Genomic DNA, 26,795 nt, shown 5'->3' with positions numbered 1-26,795 from the left:
AAATTATCTGAAAATAGACAAAATCTACATATATTGTCTATAAAACAAGCAGAGAGTATTGTCATCATTTTAACACACAAATAAATATATTCACTGTTGTCACAATGGCACACTACAGTGCATTAAGTGTGTATGTTCTGTATTTTACAGTGTGTTAGCTATAGTGTGTTAGCTATAGCATACATAATGTTAGTAAAAGTGTGTTAGTTACTGCAAACTAAAGAATGATAGCTACAGTGTATTAGTTACAGCATACTACCTAATGTTAGCAAAAGTATGTTACTACAGCATACAACAGAATGTTGACTACAGTATGTTGGCTACGGCATGCTAAAGAATGTTAGCTATAAAAGTGTGCTCATGACAGCATACCACAATGTTAGCTACAGAATTCTGAAGAATGTTAGCTACAGTGTGTTCATGACAGCATACCACAATGTTAGCTACAGAATTCTGAAAAATGTTAGCTACAGTGTGTTCATGACAGCATACCACAATGTTAGCTACAGAATTCTGAAGAATGTTAGCTACAGTGTGTTAGTTATAGCATACTACATAATATTAGTTACAGTGTGTTTGCTACAGAATGCTACAGAATATCAGCTACAGTGTGTTAGTTACAGCAAACTAGATCATGTTAGCTACAATGTGTTAGTTACAGCATACTAGAAATTGTTAGCTACAGTGTGTAAACTACAGCACACAACAGAAAGTCAGCTACAGTATATAACAGAAGGTTAGCTACAGTGTGTTAGAAAATGTTTTAATTCCAGCGTGTTAGTAAGTGTGTAGGCTAGTTTGTCTCTGTCCTGTGTTGTGGCTCTTTTCACCTTTATCATACTACTAAATTAGCCTCTCTGCATTTTGCTTTATGGAACTATGTACCAGTCTATTTATATATCTTTCTTAACCACATTATGAAGAGGCCCATTCTTCTAATGATGCTTAACCAACCTATTCTGTTCTTCAATTCTGCATCTCTCTCAATCTCTGTGTGTTTGTGTGTGTGTGTGTGTGTGTGTGTACGTGCTAACTCCAGTCCTGTCAGCTATGCCCTCTCGTCACTGCAGGAGGAAAAAACACACCAGGGCATCTCTGAATATAGTGGCTAGTTACCATAGTAATAGAATGGTCATACATCTCCCCTTCTCTAGACAGTGATGGGACTGGACAGCACTGGCCGTTTTTCTTTTTATGTATGCCTTTGTTATTCTGTTATTTATACTGCATGCTGAAAAAGAACCACTTCCATTTCACAATAATAAAAACAGCAATATTCTGGTGAAATGTCATTCCAAAGAAAACAATTATCTGGAACATTTAATGGATAAAGGTGTTTTTAATTGGCTTGTTAAAATGTGTTGAAGGATTTAATATGCATCTCTGAAAATTACATTGTTACAAAGCACAAATCATATATTGTGCGACTTCATTGGTCTATTTTTTTATTTCCTCTGACTGATTAACAACATTACAGCTAATATCAGCTTCATAAACATAATCCTTCTAATTTGCCATGCCGGAAATTTTATAAAAGTGTTTTTGGAAAAGTGTGAAAAAAATGGAAACATGAAATCCACTTAGACCGGCTCACAGACCCAATAACCATATTACAGGCAGCAGGCCTGTTAGCTGGTCTCTGCTTTCTGGCAGGTATATTCACAACTAACACTTCCATTAAAACCGCCCTCATTTAAACTATAGGTGCAATACACCAATGCCCCAATCCACCATTAAGCACTGACATAAATAAAAGGGGTCAACCTGGAAATATATTGATCATAAGAGCCTGCTAATATACAGAGCCTTTGGAAAGTATTCAGATCCCTTCACTTTCTCTACATACTGCGGTTATGGAAGTCAACTGTTTCCTTTTTTTTGCCATTCATCATTACACAATACCCGATGCTGACGAAGTGATTTCTGTGTTTGAGGTTTGGGCCAATTTATTGACAATGAGTAACTGAAATGTCCATGCCATGGCACTCCAAACGGAGCTCTGATGCATCCTGGGTCCTTTGATGATCACCGAGTTGTCACTATAAGTTCATTGGCGTCTACCTGTGGCAAATTCAATTGATTGGACATGAGTTACAAAGTCACACAACTGTCTATATAAAGTCTATAAAGTCTCACACTAGACAGTTTATGTCAGAACAAAAAACAAGCAAAGAAGTCCAAGGAACTCTGCGTAGACCTCAGAGAATTGTGTTGAGGCATAAATCTGGGGAAGGTTATAGAAACATTTTAAAGCACAGAAAGTTCCCAGAAGCTCAGTCGACTCCATCATTGCAAAACGGAAGAGGTCTGAAAGCACCAAGACGCTAGAGCTGGCCGTCCGGCCAAACTAAGTAATCGGGAAAGAATGGTCTTGGAGATCGCTCCCCATCTAAGAGGACTTGAATAACGCACTCCATCCAATCTGACAGAATTTACGAAGATCTGCAAGGAAGAAAGAGCCCAAATCTAGGGGTGTAAAGCTGATATAGATACACCCAGAGTGATCGCTGTGAAAGAGGCTTCTACAAAATACTGAATAAAGGGTCTGAATACTTGAACATGAAATAAAAATGTGCACACGTTTCGGTAAATGTGTTTTTGCTTTGTTATTATGCTGTATTGTGTGTGGATTATATACATGCAGGGCAAATGCTATATTGGCATTTAGCTCTCTTGTATATTTTATTTTAAAACACAGAAAATTAATTGTTTTAAGGTGACAATGGTCTGTTTGGAAATATTTGTAAGTACTGAAATATGTTTCTTGCATAAGTATTCAACCCCTGTGCCCTAATAATGACAACTGCTTTGCCATTGGCCTCCACCTGTGAACCATTAAAGTTGCTGTCACATTGTATGGACAAAAACCCCACTGATCAGGCTCTGAATGTAAAGAAAAAATTAAACAAGAGTTAGAGAAAGTAAAACAAATGTGAAGACTAAGAAAAGGGTACAAACCAATATCTCAGAACTCAGCATCCAAAGGAGACTTGTGAGAGAAGGGGTTGAAAGAGACCAGTCATTTTGAATTGTGAGAGAAGGGGTCGAAGGAGACCACTTGGGAGCTAGAGTCCAGTAGCTGGAAGTAAGGTTGCACCAGTCAACCATACCAAGAATACTGCACAAAACTGGCCTGTATTGGAGGGTGGGAAGTCAGTGCTTAAAAAGTACCATGTGATAGCATGAGCGTGACCTGGCTGTGATGTGGGAAAACCTCATCTTAATCCACAGAGAGTCAGTGGCACTATTTAAAAAATGCGGTTCACAAGCATGGCCCTACCAACCTGCCAAGATATCACCAGAATCACTCTGTGCAGAGCAGGTACTACCATAAGGATACACCAAATATTAATATAAATATTACATAATTTTCAGTTTCAGCATTTTGCAATTCAGTATCAAAACCGTACGCACACACACACACTCAATCCTAACCCGTTACCCCTTATTCCAATGCTGTCCTGGTCACAAAGACTATGTCCAGGGCAGGGACCATGTGTCAAGGCAGATATCCATCCGCTGAAGTGTGCTTGTTTAAGGAAGGCAAGACTAGGGGGGTGGGGGGGTGGATACACCCCCCCCCCCCCAGAATTAAATCTAATTCTGGCCTGCTATTGGGACAGCACAGTGGTGACTCAGCACAGTGGAGTCTTTGTCATGCAAGACTTATGTGTCCTATGAAGTTGTGAGTGTGTGTGATATCCTACTCTCTGGGGCATACCACCGACATGCCATTCAGGTATGGCCATATTTGATGTGAAAGGTGAGTGGTGTATTTTTCAAGCTCAAGTGTCTACAGTTGACCCCAATGTTTGGGTAAGATGAGTCAGGTCTGAGTCCATATCCAAGTGCACATTTGACGTTAAGAGACCTGACCACAGCGAAGACTCAGAAAGGGACCGCAACTGTCAGCCCAAACATTTTGGAATCACTGCCTTCCAAAAACAAAAGGAAACCTAAACTTTTTCAATGACTCAGATACGCATCTGAGAGGAAAAACTAAAAACACTATGTAGCGCACATCAACTAATTCCGTCTGAACGCTTACTGACAAAAAATGAAATCTCTGGGCTGACAAACCATACTAGCTGCAGACCTCATTTTTCATCAGCTCAATTGCTCGACAACCCCCCTCCCTCCAACCCACCCACCCCTTGGAAATGATCATTTGTTCATATATTAAAGCTGATAACATCCCTGCATTTTCTACTAGTGCCGGCTGGAGAGCCACCCTACTGCTTTAGCCTCCAGCTCTCCTCCCTGTTATTGCGGCGGTATTTCATGCATGCCCTGCTCTTTTATCGGCCGCTTCTCCAGTAATGTTAATAGACTAGAAAATTGAGACATTTATGAAGTATGGGCTGTGTTTATGAAAAAATCCATATAGTATGACAGGGATGCGAGGTGAGATAAAAGCATGTTTTAATAGATTATGATGAAGAGGAGAACAGTCAGGGGGGCCTCCACACTGAGCACTCCTCTTTTACGGGTTTATTTTGGTTGCATTAGAAATTAAGTTGAACTTCCTAATTAGTCTGTGCATACTGTGTATCTGCCCCCCTCTCCAACACATACATGCACACATCTGACTAAGTTAGATCCTTCTGGCTGCCCTGAAGCGAGGTGCCTTGCTTTTTAGCTAATTACCGTACCATGAAAATGTTGGTGGATGCTGCCTCCGCTAGCTGGTGGACGGGCTGGTGAGGTGGGGGTGTGGGAGGAGGTGACGATAGTGAAAAGGGTGTGTGGGGGGGGGGGTTACGGGTAAGCTCTTAACGGCTGTGAAAAATTTAGAGGAAGGACAACTTGCCATAAAACAAAAGCTCTTAGCTGCATTCTGGCAATTCATCAAAAGCTGAGGCTCCCCCAGAAGCAGTTTTTCTCGCTCTCCCAACCTGAACCTCAGTCAGTCACCTCACCATGGAGCTCTGCTGGCTCCCGAATCATTAGTCAGAGAACTCACATCCACTGCTTCATCCTCACATTAGAGGAGAGATGTTCCCTTCACACAGACCCTCCATCTGCCTGTCCTCTGTGGTTACTGCCTAACTTGACCTCTGAACCTCCTTAACAAGAGGGTCAGTCACAGCTCAGCTTATTGTTTTAACGCATTTAGCCTCCCTTTAGTGGATTATTCAAATTCCACCGCCCGCCGCGCTTCCGCTCCTCCCTTTGACGCTAATTGCCGACGTCGGATCCACTTTCCCCTCCATTCTTCAGAGTCCACTTTGACAATTCTCAAAATCCAATGCAAATCCTATTGCAGGCTCGCGAGAGGCTTCTGCAATATTGACTGTCAGTCACAATTAGGCGAATGAAGGAAGGCTGAGCGGTGAGCAGAACGTTGGGCTGGCAACCGGAGGCTAACCCCGCTAGCTCCCCAAACGCTCCTCCAGAATTTGATCAGTGAATATCATTAGCCCACCAAATATCCCTGGGGTGCTCCATTTACCTTAACACAGGAAAGAGGATATGTTTAACAACCATTCATCTGACGCTGCTGCAGCTCAAGAGTAGATCTGCCTCCACTGTGTCGGTGGGCTGTAATGCAGTTCTTGTGAGGGAATAGAGTGGGCAGCATTAAACCAAATAGGTGTGAATAAAATCCCCCACGTGGGACATCTGTTGTTAAATACCACGCTGATTAAAGAAGGGTCAGTTTTGCTGATTAAAGAAGGGTAAATTTTCAGATTAAAGAAGGGTCAATTTTCAGATTAAAGAAGGGTCAATTTTCAGATTAAAGAAGGGTCAATTTTCAGATTAAAGAAGGGTCAAATTTCGAATTAAAGGGTACATTTTCTCTGTCTGGCAGCCAGCAACCCCGATCCTCTTATAGGACTGCAAACATCTTTTTCTTCACAAGAAATACACAGATGCGACTGAATTAGACTTTTTTTGGTATTATTACCAAAAAAAGAACTCATAGATTTTGTAAATAGCATGGCTAGCTTTGAAAACCCCAACCATAGACATCTTCTCTTTTTTGTTGAAGCATTTATAAAAAATAAAAAAATTATGTGATAGGCATTTTCTATAATTACATTATGCAAATAACGCAGACAAAGCATGTGTTTTCGAGAGAATGCACATTAAATCACAGATAAACATCAACATACTAAAACAGAAACAAATTGGTTGGAATAAGAACTCTGATCTATGGTATTGTATCTTAAGGCAAAGCAGTGACCAACAATCAAATGTGTCACTCCTGAAGAAAACCCTCATTAACCATATCACGCTATTATTATGCTAAACATAACCTCTAAGCAGAAACTCATCAAGGGTGTAACTGATAGAACCAAAAATTCATAAACAAACCACAAAGTAAACTGTCCCTTTTTTTGTTAGCCTCCTGGTTGATTTCACCTTAATGATGGCAACCAAAACACACCCAAAGAGCCTGCGGCAACGACATCATAAAGGTTAACGTATTCGGGACATCAGACAGGGCAGATAGGGATCTGTCAGAATGCCAGGAGACATCAACAGTTAGTCTAAGATTAGGGAGGGAGAGGTGGAACAGACAGTCGGACAGACAGACACAGTGGAAAGGTCCAACGTTTATCATACTTGGCGGCGAGCCTTCATCCCATATCCACTGGGTATCAGCAGGCCTAGGCGGTCAGACAATACACTAAATCCAATCACCATGGCACCATAAAGCCAGACCATGTAGTCGTTTTCAAATTGAACTCGAAGAATATGCTTGCGTGACACCAAACGGACGACCCCTTCATGGGAAATTCCGAAGACCAGAGAAAAAAGAGCTACAAGCTTCTCTAACCCTGCTACTACGTCCTCCTTGAATAGGATTCCACTTTTAATCGCTCATTATTTCTTCAAGTGGGGGAAAGGTCTGCCATGGTCTGCCAGTTGTCTGTCAGACTAGATTGTCGCTGGGACCACAACGCCGGGCTCTACTGTCAGTCATCACTGCAACATTCACCGCCGTCGCGCCAACAGATTCCCATTAAGACGCTGAGTCGCGGGGGGCAACACATCTGCATGCGCACAGTGTGGGGCTAATTGGATCAATATGTAAAATGCTCCCCCTGAAACACAGCGATGTTGTTCATATATTTTAGTTCTAATTGAACCAGCGTAGCACGGGTCATGCTGAGATAGAAGGCACCGTGTACGGTGTTGTGATTCCGAGTTCAGTGCAAACAAATTGGATTTCATTGCTTTCGGGGGAGCGTTGCGTTGGATTGTGAAAGATCATGAATAATCACATTAAGACAGAGAGAGGGGGAGAAACACACAACATGGTTGCAGCAGAAGTGCAGTTGCCGTTGAAAAGCATTCAGACACCTTCACTACCCCCACATTCTTTTGCATTATAGACATTTACAACTGATTTTAAAAAAATTTATATATATATATATATAAATAAAAATATATGTACATAGAATTCAGAAAGATGAATCTTTGCCCCAGTCTGAGTTCCTGTGTGCTCTGGATCAGGCTTTCTCCAAGGTCCTCTCTGTATTTGCTCTGTTCATCTACCCCTCAACCAGCCTCCCAGTCCATGCCGCTGAGAAGTACCCCCGTAGCATGTCCCCACCACCATGTTTCACCGTAGGGACGTTATTAGCCAGGTGATGGGTGGTACCCTTGTTTTCGCCAGACATAACGCTTGGCATTCAGGCCTAATAGTTAAATGTTGGTCTCATCCAACCGGAGAATCTTTTTCCTCATGCTCTCGGAGTCCTTCAGGTGGCACGTCAGATGCCTTTTACAAAGGAGTGGCTTCCATCTGGCCCCTCTACCAAGAGGGCTCGATTGATGGAGTACTGCACAGATGTTCAACAGAGATGTTCTACAGAAAAACTCTGAAGCTCCTTGGGTTCTTGGTCACCACCCTGACCAAGGCCTTTCTTGCTCAGTTACTAAGTTTGACTGTACGGCCAGCTCTAGGAAGAGTCTTGATGGTTGCAAAATTCTCAAATTTACATTTCGACACAATTCTACCTCAGATGTCTATGGAGAGTTCCTTCAAATTTAGGGTTTACTTTTTTGCTCTCACACTCACTGTGATGTGTGGGACCATAAGAAAAGAAAAAAACTTCCTAAATAATTACCATAAAATTGTATTTGCCATAGGTGGACTCCAATCAAGTTTCAAGGCCAATCACAGGACACTGGATGCATCTGAGCTCAGTTTGGAGAGTCATGGCACAGGGTGTTAAAATATACGTGTGCTATTTCAGTTTTCCATTTTCTGAAATGTTTTTTCACTTTGTTATTATGGGCCATTATGTGTAGATTGAGGGCCACAAAATATACATTTTATCAATTATGAATGCAGTCCATAACAGAACAAAATGTGGAGAAAGTGAATAGGTCAGAATTTTTTTTAAAAGCACTGTAAATTCCACTAAGGGCCTATATAAGCGTAAGCAATATTGTATGGGTAATTTAGGTATAGTCTAGCCACTGCAGAAATACAAAATCCTACACTTCATGCCCTCCAAAATCCCCATTTCAAAATCTTAAGTTTAAATTATTCATGTCCATAAGAACAGCCACATTCTCCCTCATCCCCTAAAATGTTCAAACATCCCCTAAAAAGATCAACAACAGCCCACGTCACAGCTGCGATCTATCGCTAGATAAGTATGATTTATATTGGCTTTCAACTGACCTATACCTACAATACATCTGTCCTTACTCTCAACTGTTCGGTACCTCGCCTATCTCCCCTATCTCCTCAGCAGTTCTATAGCTCACCTATCCCTCTATCGTCTCACACGTGTTCTCACTCAGAGGAGGATTTGAATGGGGGGGGGGGGGGGGGGGGGTTCAAGGTCGGTGTGGATGAGATGGACACTTGCCTTGTTGACAGTAACTTGACAAGTGTAATCCCCCCTTACAGACTGGGTAAACACAACACCAGCCGTCCATGTAACCACGCATTCACTCACTTCCTCTGTTCCCTCCTGTTGAGCCGGGTTGCTGTGTTTGAACCAGAAGGGGGAAAAAAACTTCCGTCCTCCGAACTTCACACACGAATGAGGGTTTAGATACAAACACTTGTGTACACGCACCCACGGACAAAAGGCTGCATTCTCCGAGCTTTACGAAAGTGCAGGCAAACGCAAGCACGGGCTCACTTTGTTAGTCCGACAACAGACTTCAGTGCAATCCAGGCTTGGTATCTTAGTCAGATTTCAAAGGCAGTGATGGCTGTGTTTCTAGTTCCTCGCCAGCCTCAAACAACAAAGTCATAGCCAATCCCAGTAACAATCAGCTATTCCTCTTCAGTTTTTCCCGGGGAGCTCTCTGTGTTTCTTGGAAATTAGAGGAAGCGTTAGACTAGCCGCATAGTCCCTCAGAGACAACCCTGCTAACCGCCAACTCCCCCCTCCGGGTTCTCTTACCCTGAAGGCCTGGCTATAGGGCCCGATGTTGGCAGGGGCCCAGTGGGACAGGCTCTGGACGTGAAGGGCCTCTCTGTGATGGAAGGCAGCCTCCTCTGGGGCCTCCTGGGGCTCTGAAGGCCAGTCGTGGAGCAGACAGTCCATCTGGAGGAGCTGGCCGACCGGCAGCGGGACTTGGACACACACCCTGTTGAGACAGACCAAGGCAGGACATCAAGCAGCAGAAACTGACGACACCACAAGTAAAACCGAACGCTGACACTGAAGGACGTGACGCGGACGTTTGCGTCCACGTAGCGTCAGCTCTCCGAGTCGGGGGGGCAGTACGAAGAGCGTCTCAAGTCCCTCCACCCCCATCTGCCTGTCAACTGCGTTGGTCTGAGTGTCCAAGGACAAGTGTGAAGGAAGAAGTCTGTATGGGATAGAGTAGACCTCTGGAGATAGAGTAAGACTCTGTTCTGTTACCTAGCAGGCGGGTTGACGCCAAAGTGGGTGGCGTAGACTTTGTTGAGTAAACTGAAGTCTTGCATGTCCCTCACGTACAGGTGGACCAGGACGATGTGTTTCATCCGGCAGCCTCTCATTTCCAGCTCGCCTACACAATTCACCGGGTTACAAGCATAAAAAATCCATCATTGAGCGAGAATACAAACAGTTTAGGTTGCTAAATGATTGTGTTGACACTTGGGACCATACTGAATGCACACTGAACAATGTTTGCCTCAACGTTGTTCTGAGAGTCAGGATCCCCACCACCCCTGCCACCCCATGCCATGTACATAGCTCTGCTCCCTCAAAGAGGATAGGGAAGGGAAGATTTGGGGCTCCAAGCGAGGCCTTTCTCCCCCCTTATAATATGATGGGGCATCAAGTTTGTTTTTCCTTTGCCGACGCTGACATCTCAGAGTACTTCACACACTTCGCCCTCATACAAAGAGGTTCTACATTAAATATTAACTCCTTTAATATTGTCTCTGTGCTGTGAAGGCTGTTCAGCCGCGTACCACCATCACCATTAAATATGCTTTTCATCTTCCTACCCCTTTTCTCTCAAAAAAAAGAAGAAAAAATATGTTCTGGTAAAGCGTGCACTTTTAGAAAAAGTTCAGGCTGGGCGAAAAAGACCTTTGTGTGTGTTTGTGTGTGTATATGAAGAGAAGTGGGGTTGCACTCTGTCCACTTAGGGTGCTCATGCTATCGTGTCCCTGTGATAGACAAAGCGGTTGACACATAAGCCTCTTACAAGCTTTTCCTCCCAAACCTTAAAAGAGCATTTTCTAAAGAGCTTTAGCCCGGGCCCTGCCTAGTGCTCCTCTTCAAGTGCTTTTTGCTAACACAACAAGGAGAAAGAAAGGCCTCTTAGGAACAAAGGTGTTTTGCCACTCCATTATTTTAATTGGCTCGTTTGAGGAATAAACCTTGCAACGAGGCTAAAGCTTGCCGTCAGCCACTCCAGTACTCGTAAGCACCAACAACTTCTTCTATTGTATACTTCTGATATCCCCTCTGGTAAAAGTAGTCCCAACCCATCTCTTGCCTCAGATGTTGTAAAAGTTCTACATTTTCATTTGATCGAAGTGAACATTGATTATTTAGGGTTAGGGCATTAGTTGGAGTTTTGTGACTTCTAGAGTTTCTGAGAAGCTAAAGAATTTTCAAGTAGCCTTGCGTTTCTTGGAAGTGGAAAGTTGTATAATCATGTTTTTGAACTTGTGATGCACTAGTTTACGGCATCAGAGTAACAAACCGATTGGCAGTCAGTGCATTTCAAACCTCTTCTGCTGTTCTGAATTGTACCTTGCAGCAGAGTGAATGCTGCAGCGGTCTGACTCTCGATCCCTTCGTCTGGGGTGAGAGGCTTGATACCGGAAATCCACTGGTAGCCCCCAGGGCTTCTAGCGGAGCAGGACAGGAGGACGTCCACTGGTAAAAGGTCACAGACAGGATTGGGGAACTCTGGAAAGCACAATTATTTACTGGATTTGTAATTCAATGTCAGCTTTTGTCTGAAAAATATATAATGGCAAGATGCTTCAGACGACATGAATGGTATTTTGTAACTGACATTTTATAATAATAATTCCTCCTGAAACGGACAAAACATTCCATTCCTAAACAGGACACATAAACATATTCTCGGAACTAGTATTTGTAACGCGACCGCTCAAACGTGCTGGCATCGCAACACTGGTTGCATCACACAACGCAAGCATGACACATACACAGACACACAGACACAGACACACACAGACACACAGAAACGCACAGACACACAGAGACGCACAGACACAGAGACACACACAGACACACACAGACACAGAAACAGACACACACAGACAGACACAGACACACACACAGACACAGACAAACACAGACACACACAGACACACACAGACACACACACAGAGACAGACACACAGACACACACAGACACACACACAGACACACACACACACAGACACAGACACACACACACACAGACACACACAGACACAGACACACGCCTCACCGCGGCCCTTGTGACAACTAAGGTCGCCTTTTGATGTAGATTCTTCCTGGACGTCTTCAGCTTGATCAGCATATTCCGCCTCGTCAGTCATCTCGTCAACGGCACTCTGGCAAGGACAACCACCAAGGGGCAAAGCGCTCGCCGCCACCGGGCCCTGTGAAGAAATAACCAGCAGGGAATTCATCAAGCCAAACGTACACAGCCCCGAAACAACCAAACGGGGCACGGTAAGGCTTTTTTCCTGTGTGCCGCCACAACGCGGCGAGGCTAACTTATGTCCCCCTTTCCTGACAAAGACACAGAACTCCAAGGTGAGGGAATATGAGGCAACGCGGTAACGCGGTCGTGCGCCGAGCGGAGGCGGGCAGCGGTGTTTTCTGATACTGGAAATTAAATCATGCCGGCTGTCACTCACAGCCGGCAACTCCCGACTCTGAGCTGTGCTTTGACATGCTCTGGATATTGCTGCGCTAGTGTTTTATTCATTTGTTTATTGGGAACTTCGCCTCCATACCCTCGTCTTAATCAAAGATGCCTTCACCGGGGCCTACATATTACCTGCCAAATTCCACCAGGGCGTCATCTAAATATCTATTTCACATTTCCGGAACAACCCCCCCTCTGCCTTCCGCCCCTGGCTGTCAGCTGCATTTGGCCGTACGATAATCAAATTAATGAAACCCCAGCCCCTCTCGGACTGCCGCCTACACGGGGAGGGAGAAACTGAGGGGCAAACGTCGGCGGGCCACAGTGTCCCCACCCCTGCCTTGCCCATCCCCATGTGGCCTCCTCTAGTCCTCCAGTGCTGGTGTCAGGGCCCATCTGTCAGCCCTGATGCAAAGAGCTTTGGACTGCAGCATGAGGGCAGGTTCTCCTTTCCCCTTGATCCCGGGCCCAGGGAATCTCCCTGCTCTTCCCCCAGCCGGCAACCCGGGGGGGGCCGTGTGGATGTGGGGGCGGCGGAGAGAATGCGTAGCTGTGGGGCTGGACTGTGGGAGCTGGAGGGTGACCGAGGTTGGAGGGTATGGTTTCTGTCCATAGTAACAACCCCCACATCTGCCCCCTGAAGCGCCCCAAAAGGCACCAACACCCCCCCACACAGACACACACACAACCACACACAGTCGCTCTGTCAAATTCTAGATAAACAAATACAAGATAGACTCTTCTTCTCTTTGTTCAAAGTTGTCTCACTATTCTATCTTGGTTTTATTCACCACTACGACAATGTATTGTACAACTGACCAAGACACCACCATTGATTACAGTACTTGATGCCTTTATTTACCTTCTTATCTCTCTCATACTCAATGACTCCAGGCTCCAGTCCACTAAACTTTTAACCAGACCACCAGACAAACACCAGTCCACCACACACACGCGCCAATCCACCACTCACACGCATTCACACCAGTCCACCACACACCCACACCAATCCAACACACACACGCACTCACCAGTCCACCACACACACACAAACACACACACATCCACCACACACACACGCGCCAATCCACCACCACACACACCAGTCCACCACACACACATAGACACACACACACGCACCAGTCCACCACACACACACAAACACACGCGCCAATCAACCATCACACGCGCCAATCCACCACACACACACACACACCAGTCCACCACACACACACACGCACTAGTTCACCATACACACACATATACCAGTCCACCATACACACGTCCACCACACACACACCATTCCACCACACACACACACACACACACACACACACACACCAGTCCACCACACAATCAGACACACACACACACACACACCAGTCCACCACACACACACACACACACACACCAGTCCACCACACACACACACACACACACCAGTCCACCACACACACACACACCAGTCCACCACACACACACACACACACACACACACACCAGTCCACCACGTACACACAAACACATACACACCAGTCCACCACACACACACACACACAAACACACACACACCAGTCCACCCCACACACACACACACACACACACCAGTCCACCACACACACATAGACACACACACACGCACCAGTCCACCACACACACACAAACACACGCGCCAATCAACCATCACACGCGCCAATCCACCACACACACACACACACACACCAGTCCACCACACACATACACACACGCACTAGTCCACCATACACACACATATACCAGTCCACCATACACACGTCCACCACACACACACCATTCCACCACACACACACACACACACCAATCCACCACACAATCAGACACACACACACACACCAGTCCACCACACACACACACACACACACCAGTCCACCACACACACACACACACACACCAGTCCACCACACACACACACACACACACCAGTCCACCACACACACACACACACCAGTCCACCACACACACACACACACACCAGTCCACCACGTACACACAAACACATACACACCAGTCCACCACACACACACACACACACAAACACACACACACACACCAGTCTACCCCACACACACACACACACACACCAGTCCACCATACACACACACACCAGTCCACCCCACACACACACACACACACACACACACACACACACCAGTCCACCTCACACACACCCACAACCACACACCAGTCCACCATACACACACACACCAGTCCACCCCACACACACACACACACACACCAGTCCACCACACACACACACCAGTCCACCATACACACACACACACACCAGTCCACCACACACACACACACACACACACCAGTCCACCATACACACACACACACACACACCAGTCCACCAAACACACTCGGGGTGGGTATTGGCAAGTACCTTGCGATACCATATATACAGTATATCACGATAAGATTAATCACGATACCACAATTGAATCTCAATACTTACTGAAGTGATAAAGAAAACATCAAATAATATTAGGCTATGTACTTAAAATGACAATCTTTAGCAAATCCCCATTAGCAATGAACCCCTAAATTCTAGATTTAGACCCCCTTTAGACCACAATAGATTTCTAGAATTTCTAATCCTGTCAAAGTGTGACAACCTGTTGTGATAGACAGTACCTTGTCTGACCAGACCCGTCAACTGGTAGTGAACCATGCCAATCACTTTGGGATATGGCTAAACAATCTCACTCTGTAATGATGGGAGCCAGTACATCATCCCTGTGCCCCCCGAACCCACCCTGTACCTGCTCCGTCCCCTCTACCCCATCATCATGTCCGCTTAGCCTGCTACCTGAATCCTAACTGCCTTAATTTGAGCAGACATGTTTATTAAGCCAGGCCTTGTTTCAGCCAGGAGTGAATATTGCAGACGTCAAAGTAGGCCAAGTGGGGCTTGAGGAGCGAGGGAGGGACGAAGACATGTAGAGGTAGAGAGATATGGAGAGGGAGAGATGGGGAGGGGGGTGAGAGGAGAGAGAGGTGCAGAGATCAGCGAGACATGGAGAGGGCAGAAAGAGGGGAGAGAGAGTCTGGAGGCTGGTTTCTCCCCTGACCTACAGATCTTTCCCTCTTGTTTCAGTGTCAGCAAACAGATCCTGCATAACCAAAGACAGTCTGAGCTGTTCTGTTCGACTTGTTCTGTGTAGTGAGACTTCTACATCGTATGGGTAGATCTCATTTTATTACTATTCCCACTACTGTAAAGTAAATTACTGCAGGCAATTAACAACTTAATCTAAAACCATTAAACACAGAAATAAAAATGGCTTTTCTCTGAACTCGACCAGAAACTCACCATCTCTTTATTCTCTGTGTGCATCTGGCTGAAGTGAAGATAGCCAACAGGAGCGAAGGCATCAGCAGAATGGATCACCGTCTCCACAGAATCACTGGAGAAAGACAGAACAACAACATGCAATAATTAGAATAAGAACTTCATTTGTATAGCGCTTTTGTAGTACAATTACACAAAGTGCTTTGCATACTTTCCTTTCTGATACAAGGAATGTATACACTCATTTCGAGAAAGACATCTTAGAACTCCAGACTTACATAACAAGCCTCTTCTTGAACAGAGGACAGTCCACGGTAAATGTTTCGTACTCTCCACCTTCTCCACAGACATGGACTCCATACTTCTGAGAGAGCTGTCCAACGATAAAACAACCTCCTCATAACCATATTTTAAGATCCACCCTAAAAGCCATCACTCGAAATTAAATCTTTGAAATACTGGCCAATAATATTAGTGCCGGTCCTATGAGGAACCGGATTCAGACAGATTATGCTGAGAAATCACTGTGAGAGGTTTATTCGGGGTAACATAACAGCACGGCCATGCCAGATCCAGCCCTATGAGGTAATGTTCTGACCTGTGTTAGATAGGGCTCCATGTCGGCCAGAGGTTTCCCCAAGTGTTTTTCAGGATCTAGCCCTGCACACGCACACGCGAGCACACACACACACACACAAGCACACACACACACAAGCACACACCAGGAGAAGAGACGGGGGGGGGCTGATCAGGGACAGAGAACAGTGATTGCAAATGACAGGGCATTAAAGGTCTTCACAGGGACACACAAGTAAACCCGCACCCTGGATCTATTTATTTGACTTTGGCGAGTAGTGTACACAAGCCTCCCCGGGTGAGGGGAAAATCTCTCATTGGCGGCGGGCGAAACAAGCCAAGCGCCCCTCCGTCTGGTTCCTTTGTAGAACCTCGACTGAAGAGAAGAGAGAGATCCTGTTTATTTGCCTGTCCCCCTCCTCTTCCACCAAAACTGCGCGTGGACGTGAGTCAGTGGCCCTCGGCGGTGTGCCGAACAACGCTGAACAACGGGGGGGGGGGGTGTACTCAGCACTCAGTACCACGTTCCAATAATAACATTACCTCCTACTTCAGTTTCCTTGTCATGTCACCTCAGATCAAAGAGGGTGAAAAAATTTTGAACATATAAGCCAGGCGGTCAACAAACTGTTCCGACATTTACCAGTAACAGCCAGTGTGGTTTAAAGTGTCCATTATGTTGCTCGCGCTAAAAGTTAATGTCCCCTGTATCTCGTTAAGTTCCGGCGGTTTTACTGTCTACTCGACACACAAAATCCCACGTCCTCCTGTCAAACTTCTCCTGACACCTGTTCCTGATAAAGACGCCGCTTTGATCATTAGGTCACTGATGAGGAGGCTGACGAGATCAGGCGACATCAAAGGGTCAACAACTCTGATCCTGGAGTAAACAAACAAACAAGCTTCTTATGGCGTCACCCCACAAGATCTTAACTTTAAACAGTCAATGAGATAGCACAGACAACAGATGTCGGCTCAAACACCCATTACGCCATGTGCCTCAAGGTGAAACCAGGTAAACTGCATGATGAGAGAGACATACATAAGTTGGCCCTAATGTGGTTTGCTGTTAAAGCAATAGCCTTAGCCAATCCAATCTAGCTAGCCTATCCGATTTCACAGTCATGCAGACTACACTAGACAAGATTAACTAGGCCCACTTAGAGCTCCACGTGACAGTTTTCTGTTGTTGCGTGGCTCATGTAGTGGAGCCGCGCCTAACGTAATCACAGTTACGTGCTATTTTGAAGCAGAAACCCAACCTCCAAATCATCACTGTATTCTGTTTTGACGCGTTAGGTTATCAAAACCTCAGAACATTCATTATCCTGTTGAAATTAATGTAATCTTGCCGACCTATGAGGTTCTACACAATTATGCAAAAGTGAATCATAATGTGAGAAAATATCTTCGCCTCACGTCCTGACAACCCGGAAAGGGTCAAGGTTTCATCCAGTGATATCTACGAGATGGGCGTGCAGTGTCCCAAACTGGGTTTCAAGTTGAGCTTCAACAAGGTTACCAAGCCGTCCATGGTCCAGCTTGGCTGAGAAGACAGGAAGACCAGTGGAGTGTGAAGGAGAGAAGGAGATGCGTGTAGAAGAAGTGAATGAACTGGGCGCCTTGTTCTCCACCCAGGGGAGCTGTGGCCTTAATTAGTGTGAGAATATCTAATCTCGACATCCTCTCATCTTAACCCCACACAAAGGTAATAAGGGGGAGAGAAGGCATTAAAATTCAATCCTATTTAAATATCCTTTTTAATTAGTCATGCCTTTTGAAAAAATGGAATGATTGGCTTCAAATTGCTGAGGGGATGTCGCTTTTTAATGTGTTCATTAACTTCCTTAGCATTAAATAATAAATGATACATGATATTATATTTACAGGGAATGAGGTTGCAAGCGCTTAGAGAAGTGCGTGACAGGAATGACTGATACAACACCATAAACAGTACATTCATATCGTAGAGTATTTAGCTACTCAGACTTGAGCTGGCATTTTCCAATCACATGCAATTTGTTAATTAAAAAAATAAGGTATTTCCCAATTAATTAATGGAGGCAACAGGAATCTTAGTGAATTGATCTCTGACAAGTTTGGGGTGCACCAGCAAACTACACTGTTGCTGTTCGCTTCATCCAGCGAACTACCACTACAGTCATTTACACGGTCTACACATCCCTGTCTCCTCTCGACCTGTTTTACAACCTGACCTAAACCCAATTACCTAACCTCATTATGCCACATTAAACCCAAATAAGCCCACCAGAAGATGCCATTTGTCAGTCCCCAGAGACAGGTTGGCCGCACTTTGGAGAAAGAAGCTTTCCAAAGGGAGACAAAATAGGAATAGCTGGCCCTTAAATGCCTTTTTATCTTGTATTATCCTATAAATCCACAATTAAATTCAGTGAACTTCTCAAACCGAAGATTAGTAACAAGGAAAAGTGCACTGTGTAGGATATGACTTTGCTGGAAAGAATTCTGGTAAACGTGGAGTGTTGCCCTGTTTGACACCATTTTACAAAAAGTCATAAGGAAACACTGCAAATGTTATATGCTACCATACTTGTGTGACGGGTTATGCGGGGGAATCAAAGACATTACACTACAACAAAGGAAGCTACACCATCATTCTCATTACTGCTAATACTGCTGTATTAGACAACCAAATTATGCTGCATTAACTGATGTCCGAAACAAAAAGAGATTTTAACTGAGTAAACGGCGCAGTCCCTTTTTGGCTGAACTCTCTCTTTAACCACAGGCAATGACCTGAGCACACGTCATCCATGGATTAATTTAAACCTACAGCATGAGTTACTTTCTAAATGGAAACTAGTTGTGACTGGCTGAGTGTCTTTGGCGCTCTGCTACATTGCACCTGATGCACAATTAAAACCTGGGAGAGATTCTAGATACTGGCTGAGCCGAGTATCGCAGCCATCCGTGAGTCCTCTTAAGATCTAGCATGTCTGCCAACTGACAGCTTGGCTTTAATCCCTGCCTTCAAACAGAAAAGCGAGTGAAAATTGGATTCATGATGTGAAACATTTGAGGTTTTAAATGCATAAAATAAGCATCTCCCGCTAGAAGGTGAGCCGCCTCAAGCCTTTGAACAACGCTCTCAAAGACCTTAGTGAAAACAATAGCTGTTCGGTATCACCTAATCTTATTACAGAGGGAGAGAGAATGAGAAAGAAAGGGAGGAGAGAGGGAGGAAGGCAGCCACAAACAAAAGATGATGAGATTAAGGTTATATGTGAAATTTGTCCAAGCTCTTATCTGAAATTCAGTGTCTCTGAGAGGAATAATAGGCAGGGCCAATAGAGTGGCACCCGCCTCCAAGATGGAATCTTTTATATCCCCCAAAAATAAAAAAGAGGAAATGTGGGCAATTATAACCTTATCCAATGTATCCTGCAAGTTTTATACAGACTTTATCCTCGACTTAGAAATAGACACTAACTGGCAATAAAGAAAAAGTATCAATGATAAAAACAACCCACCAAATTGAATACCATCTTTACTGCCACGGACTGTTGCTAGTGAGCCATAGCCATATGGCAGCCACATCTAAAACAGTAAGGGGTAAAACCTGACACCCAATGTGGCTGCTTTACTTCGTTGTGGTGGGCTGGGCCAAAACAGTTGACCAGTGACCCTTACACTACACTAACAACATTGTTGACAGGGATTTATGATCCAGTATGCCTTACAAGGTCAGGTCACAAGTCAATAGGCTGGTCTTGTTGCTTGGCTTGTCAAGCCTACATGACTAATCAAAGTCCGCTTTTGATCCCCACAATGAAATGGTAAGAAGTGGACTACGGATATTGTTCGTGCCTGCATGATCGCAAACACCACCGGCTCGGCTTTGATGAAACCTGGGTAAATTACATGCTATGCCATAGAGATCCAGCATTTTCTACTACCACTCAGCAGGAGACAGTATATCCTACTCAATTAGTTATCAGGAAAGTCCAATCTGGAAGGAAGATAATACAAGCCACTACCCATCGTCCATCATTTGTTGTTGCACTTTTGGGGTATCAGGCCGGGTCTCTGTAAAAGCACTTTGCAACATCTGCTCATGTAAGAAGGGCTTACATTATGACAAACACATCAAGTGTTGGTTCACGAAAGCAGAGGACGGGGCGGCTGTGGAGATCTTTTTGGCACTCTTTGTAAAGGTGGGGTTTCAGATGGATTCGGAAAATGAGCAGGGACTCCGCTATGCTTGCCTCAAGTTGGAGCTGATTGCAACATTGGGGGCCAGGACAATGAAGGGCTTGGCCTGGGCAGTGATGAAAAATGCAAACATTTCAACAGCGCTCAATCTGTTTGACCATTTGTCATGAAATTCAGTACATAGGTCCCTTTCCTCACAAGTAACACATTTGCCTAAATAAACCCTAAGGTCCGCCATTTGGAATTTTGTGAAGAACCCTTAAAACTCAACTCCTCTGGCACCGAATCTTAGAACAAAGGTCTTTGAAAGCATTTGTTTCGTTTTAACTATACAGTAAATAATATTAAACTATAATAATAAAATAATAAACTATGACAATAAAATCTGTCACGGGTATCTGTATTCTAACCAAATTTGGTATGTTTTGAACACAGTCAACACTCTTTCCTATGGACCAGAAAGTGTTGATATAATAGGCATTATGTTAATATCTCTTGTTATGTTAGACTCAGATTGATTACATTTGATGCAATACTCAGGGAGTCTTATAAACCTACTTGATCTCAGACATCCCAGGCAGGGTACTGACTAAACTTTGGTAAATGGGGTGTCTTGTCACAGATCTGGCATCTCCAAAATTACACAGATTGGCCAAAGTTTGCAGTTTCAAATATTTACTTTTGCCTTGTCTTTTCTTATTTTATGAGAAACATTCTATCACAGTGTGAAAGAGGGAAGAAGGAAAGGAGTAAGTAGGAATGAAGGGGTGGGTGGAGGACAATGACCTGAGTCAAGGTTAAGCAGTGCAACCTGAGGCCAATAGTTTACTGTTTACAGTCACTGTTAAAGTTACTTTAATTGTATCCATCACAATGCTTTACTGCCAGTGGAACATCAAATGTCAACAGCAAATTATAGCAACGCTTGCTTTCAAGGCTAATTTGCCCCTGGCCATTCAGAGGACAATGGAACTGACTTGACGTCCTGGAGAAAAAAACAACTATTCCTACGCCTTCAAAAGAAGACTGGCATGTCCAACTGTAGACAACAAAACAAAATCATTGAAGTCTATTGGAAATAACTACATTTGTGGTTTTAAACTGTATTCACTGACACACTGAAATTCCACCTGGATGGTGTTAATGCAAAATAGTTTCTTTCTCATAAGCCAGAGGAAAGCCTAGTGCAAAGGGTAGAGCTCAGCTCACAATGTGATAAAAGGTTTCAAGCAGAAAAAATGTGATTTCACAAACAGCAATTATCGCTAAAGCTGTAGACCAATTAACTGGTGTAGAGAATGCTGAACCGGCATCTGACCCCCCCACCCCACACACACACACACACACACACACACATACACACACAGAAACACACCGACAATAATCAATCAATTAACTAATTACATGAATATTTCATACTGGCATTTCAAATAGCCAATTAACACATGCTATGGGGAGACAGAGGTTGTGCTATACGTTAAAACAATGAGGATCCAACTCAGAGAAAATGGAACGATCATGGAAAAGTCATTTTTTTGGCTACAGAAGTTTCTGCTGTGCTCCATGTCTTCAGAAGTTCAACAGTCCTCACTACACAGGGACCGAAATCTGGAAATATATATTTTTCTTTCTCTAACTATCTCTCTAACTCTGGATTAGGGTAAAGTCAGTAGGAAAATAAGCACTTCCGGAGAATTCAGCAGTCTTGTGACAATAGGGATTTGTCACCTCCAAATCTTTTGGCTTAAAAAATATATTTAAAGCCGTGGCAATTTTCTTTCCTCATCGGTTTACCACTAATTCTCACCTGCCTCTCTAAGTCGGTAATGACGGAATATTACACCCAAACTATCACCCAGTCTCCATACCTTCCTCCCCACCACCCATAGAAAAACATCTCTCACAGAGAGAGCGCCAGGTGATCCAACAGCATATCAAACAGCCCAGCGTTCTCTGTCATTTAAGATTTGGCTTTGACCTCTGCCCTGATAGAGCTGTTTTTATCTCATCCTGAGGTCTGTGAAGGAACCGCCCCCACCCCTCGCCTCCTACCTCAACCCCTCAGGTATGGCCCTCTGTCACCTAATATCCCCCAAACAGCACACATCACTGCTCCGACCTGCTTCCAACCAAAGCTGCAATTATTTGAGTGTTGCCTTAAAGGGCCAGAGGCGCTTGCAGCCCCATTCAATTCTCTCATTTCTAATTACCCTGCCTTGGGACAGGTGAGGAGTCAGGGACCACGATAAGATATTCCCTTTCTTCCTGTAGCCAAAACACACACACGCACGCACCCACACACACAGACACACAGACACACAGACACACGCACTCACAAACACTCTCACGCGCAGAAAAACGGGGCGCGCGCGAACTGGCAACGCGAGCAAGCACGCGAACAGGCGAATAGACCGAGGTGATTTCCTTTCTAATTATAATCTTCGAAAGAAATGTGTGGAATTTGCTTTTTAGAGGAGTGTGTGTGTGTGTGTGTGCACGGTGGACGAGCCGCCAGGAGAGCTGAGCCTTTGAGGTGAGGTGTTTTCTCTGGCTGTGGATGACTTTGGGCGCTAATTTGAAGGGACTAGCGGTGCTGGGCGATAGCAGCCATGTAGTAGAGCACAGCAGAATTCCTGGGCCAGACACAAAGAGGCTTTGTCTGGGCAACCAAATGAATATGACGTTGTTTAAAAAGCCCCATATTAGCATAATAATTCCACTGTAACATCCTGTAGGTAATATAGCGTTCCAACAGCAGGAAGAATGGACAGGGTGGCCAGTCAAATCAAATAAAAGAGTAAGAAAAACCAGTCAGAATTGTGGTGTTAAATTCAGCTAGGTAAAGGTCAGTCACTAAATGATAACATATTTACTACATGGAGATGAGAGAACAAAACGATCATGTCACAAAAATTAAAACAGGCTCCATATCTAATATGGAACATTTCTGTTTGAAGAGGGAGAAAACCTAATAACATTTCAACTATTAAAATTGTAGCTCTGAAGGCGACTAATACAGGATGGATGATTAATAACATTCTAAGGGAAGGCCATTTAAATTGTGTTGACAGATGTACAGAAACCCGAACACGCTACTCAATTCACTAGGTCATCCGTCTCACTGGCAACCCTTTCAAGTGAATCTTCCTGAAGGCGACAACAAGCACTTAAGAGCACATAAACAGCAACGCCAGAATCTCCAGCAGTGGGCCGAGTTTCAAAGTAAGAAAAAAGAACCATTGGCCGCAGTATAATCATTTATCACTTGGACTGTCGAAGGGATTCAACTCCACTCTTTAAGCAGACACAGGTAGCTCTCTTCACACACCACACTGAAGAGAAAGAAAAAGTGTCCATCCTCTTATTCTGCAACCCAATCCCTCCACCCTCGGGCTCCTCAGGGGCCTACAAGACAAACGTAGGTGACGATACAGAAACCTTCCCCCATCTCGCCGGAGCCGTTTAAAAGCTCCAATGAGACATACTAGATTTTAATCTCTGCTTCACGGCCCGTGAGTTTTGAGGTATGCAAAAGCTGTGAGGTGCGCAGTGCCGGCCTCCCAGCATAACATGGACGTAGGCGCAGGGTAACTGACAGGTTTCATTAAAGCGCTGCGCAATCACCTGTACTGCCAAGAAGCCCTCCTCTTTACCCCATCCCCGCTTCTTATCTGTAGACTCGTATTCTTCCCCACCCTGTTGCCTTCGCCCTCTGGCGTAAGTCTAAACACCACAGACTGATGATTACTCTGGTTACAGGCACCCCCAAATCAACCCCCCCGCGCCCCGCAAACTGTCCCCACTAACAAACCTTCCAACTTAACCTGCACCTTTCAGACTGGGAAAAGAGTGAGGGTTAAGCCAAAAATTGGAGATGACCAGTGTCAGAGGGCTCATCCACACCCCCCCCCCGGGGAAATATATATATCGAGAGAGAGACCCACCGACGGCGGCTACTTTGATGAGGAGGGCGTGGACGCCACACGATATCATCTCGGAGAGCAAGGACGTCTGGTCGCGGCGCCACAGGTAGGCCAGGGACTGCAAACCGAGCCGCGCACACCTGGAGGAACAGGTGGGGGGGGGGGGGGGGGTCTGTGAGAGGGGGGCGTCTGAGAACCACCAGTTTCGTGGGCAGGCTACCACAACAACGCTCACAGGACATAGACCGCCATTGGCGTTGTTCAGCACAGTTAGCGGAAGAGGGAAAATTCAACAGGGATAATTACCTTAAGACCTCACACGTCTTGTGCAGTCGGCTGCACGCTCAAACACCCGCTTACAAACACGCACACACGCAAACGCTTTGGTGAACAAATGTGTCCAGAGGTAACTGGAGCCAAAACTCTTGGCCAAAGATGTCTGCGTGTCAGAGAACGCCTGTTGTGTGAGTGTGTGTGTGTCTGTAAGGGGCTGAAACAATGACTGACAGCAGGATTTGTTGATAAGTAGAGAGCTCTGCGGTTCTATTGGGAACACAAGATGAGAGAGGCTGATGCAGGAATGTGCCTTACCACAGTCAGAGAGAGAGGGAGAGACTGAAGGAAGGGGAAAGACAGAAAGACAGGCCCCAAGTAGGCATTACACCAAAACACTGTCACTGAGACTTGTTTACCTGGATCTTATAGGTATTTTGTGCTCTCTCACTCTCTCCATATCTCCAAAAGAAAAAAGGCTATTTTTGGCACGAAGGTTAGGTTTAGCATAAATAAATGTAGATTTTTGTTAGGTTAAGGAAAATAGGATTTAAAATGGGAATCAGTTTTCTGTCAACATTGTACAGTGTGATGTGTATGTGAATGAGACAGAGAGCTTGAGTTTGAGGGGTAGACTGTGTGGCTGGGTACTTACACATTTTCCACCCGTGTTCTCTGGTAGTCTGAAAGAATGGCCCCAACAGACACCCCCTCCACAGACTCCTTTTCCTGTGAAGACAAGAGGGGAAATCCACCTTTAGGAAGCCTTATGCTACTGTAAACGGTTAGTTAGGTTTAACCTGTTCTGTGTTTATTTGAACAAGTGGACGAGTCATGGTGATGTCTTGTGACGTTCTAACGGGGCCAAAGGTCACAAACCTAATCTAAATATCACAAGAGAAAGAAGATGAAGCTATGACACACACAAACACACACACAAAGTCTGAGAAAACAGTGGTATTTTTCCTCTTTAGATTGTAGAGGGATGTTTACATGATGGCTTTCTGGGGCCTGTACACATCCCTGGGGGGGGGGTTTGGGCCTAACTCCTGAGCGTAGTTGGTCCTGGATGACCGGGGCCATCTGGAGCTATGGAAATAGAACCACAATACTGAGTGTCGACCAGCAGAGCTTTGGTTATTGTGTGAACTGGACATGATACTGATAGCCTGCAAGGCAAGAGACCAGTACTGGGGCCAGAACTGAACACAAACTGTATTCGGTTTAAAAATTGAATTTTCTCTAACCCCAATTTCAAAAAACCCAACCCCACCTGACCTTACCTTAGTTCTGAACCAAATGTCCAGATTTGTCCAAGACTATTATACTTGAATTCTGATCCTCACAAGTATAGTGATAGGCATGCATGTTCACACAAACACACACAATTACACATCAGCTAGGATTTACATCTGTCCAGTATTAATCTAGTCCGCAAAAAGCTTCCCCAGTGCCAGAGTCAGAGACCAGTCCAGAAAACTTTCGTCGGAGGTAAATATGTCCTACTAAAATTATGTTCTCATGGAAACCCTGAATGACACTCAATGCAAAACTCTCCGAATTCCAGCACACATTTCACACGCGGTTCTACGCACTGGGGTGAGGCACAAAATGTATGTCAGACCGTACACAACACGCCTGCGCACACACACAACCTAGAGATGTATTCAATCTCGGTTCATAAAATCCCTCCGGAGTGGCAGAGAGCGCGCACGCACAAACACATTAGTACGTTACATGGCCTGTAATTAGAACGAGGGGCCGGCCTCGGCGGCGGCGCGGTGGAGGGATGAACAAGTTGCCAGTAAATTACCTTGTAGCCATTATCAATTTCCCAGGCTACTGGTCCTTAAGATAACCCCTTCTCCCTGTGGTCCTTCCTGCAATTTCTCTCTGCCTGATAAACATGCTGATTAAAGCGAGCGGCGTGTAAACCTTTGATACTTTTTTAAATGAAATCCATGCCCTGCCTGGGGCACGACGCAGCTCGGCTCCGCTCAGCCGCCGCGCTTTACAGAGCGCCACGCGGACGGGTCAACTAATCAGATAATGTGTGCGCGCCCGGGCGCAGTGACAGTGAGACATACACACAGCTTTCCCTGGGCAGTAGGAGAGGGCATCCCGAGGGAGATGTGAGGATGAGATAGGATTTACCAGGGACCTCCTAATACTATATCACC

General features: G+C 45.0%; 1 protein-coding gene across 3 annotated transcripts in view; it reads right to left on the bottom strand.

The window, feature by feature from the left end:
- The window catches only part of dph6 (diphthamine biosynthesis 6), a 67,049-nt gene that overhangs the window by 19,600 nt on the left and 20,654 nt on the right, over positions 1-26,795 (bottom strand). For 2 of the 3 annotated variants that reach the window (XM_020054361.3, XM_020054364.3), the window contains exons 4-13: positions 25,609-25,704; positions 25,271-25,344; positions 24,364-24,482; positions 16,248-16,309; positions 15,928-16,022; positions 15,671-15,764; positions 11,890-12,043; positions 11,178-11,336; positions 9,846-9,975; positions 9,381-9,567 (exon numbers count right to left, since the gene is read on the bottom strand). In XM_020054361.3, coding sequence (XP_019909920.2) covers positions 9,381-9,567; positions 9,846-9,975; positions 11,178-11,336; positions 11,890-12,043; positions 15,671-15,764; positions 15,928-16,022; positions 16,248-16,309; positions 24,364-24,482; positions 25,271-25,344; positions 25,609-25,704 — 1,170 coding nt within the window. The remainder of the gene's footprint in view (positions 1-9,380; positions 9,568-9,845; positions 9,976-11,177; positions 11,337-11,889; positions 12,044-15,670; positions 15,765-15,927; positions 16,023-16,247; positions 16,310-24,363; positions 24,483-25,270; positions 25,345-25,608; positions 25,705-26,795) is intronic. The other variant, XM_020054362.3, reaches the window with a different exon arrangement.

Source organism: Esox lucius, chromosome 15 (assembly GCF_011004845.1).
Source record: "Esox lucius isolate fEsoLuc1 chromosome 15, fEsoLuc1.pri, whole genome shotgun sequence".
Lineage (NCBI taxonomy): Eukaryota > Metazoa > Chordata > Actinopteri > Esociformes > Esocidae > Esox > Esox lucius.
Note: the sequence above shows the minus strand (reverse complement) of the source record. Positions and strands in the feature narration are given on the sequence as shown.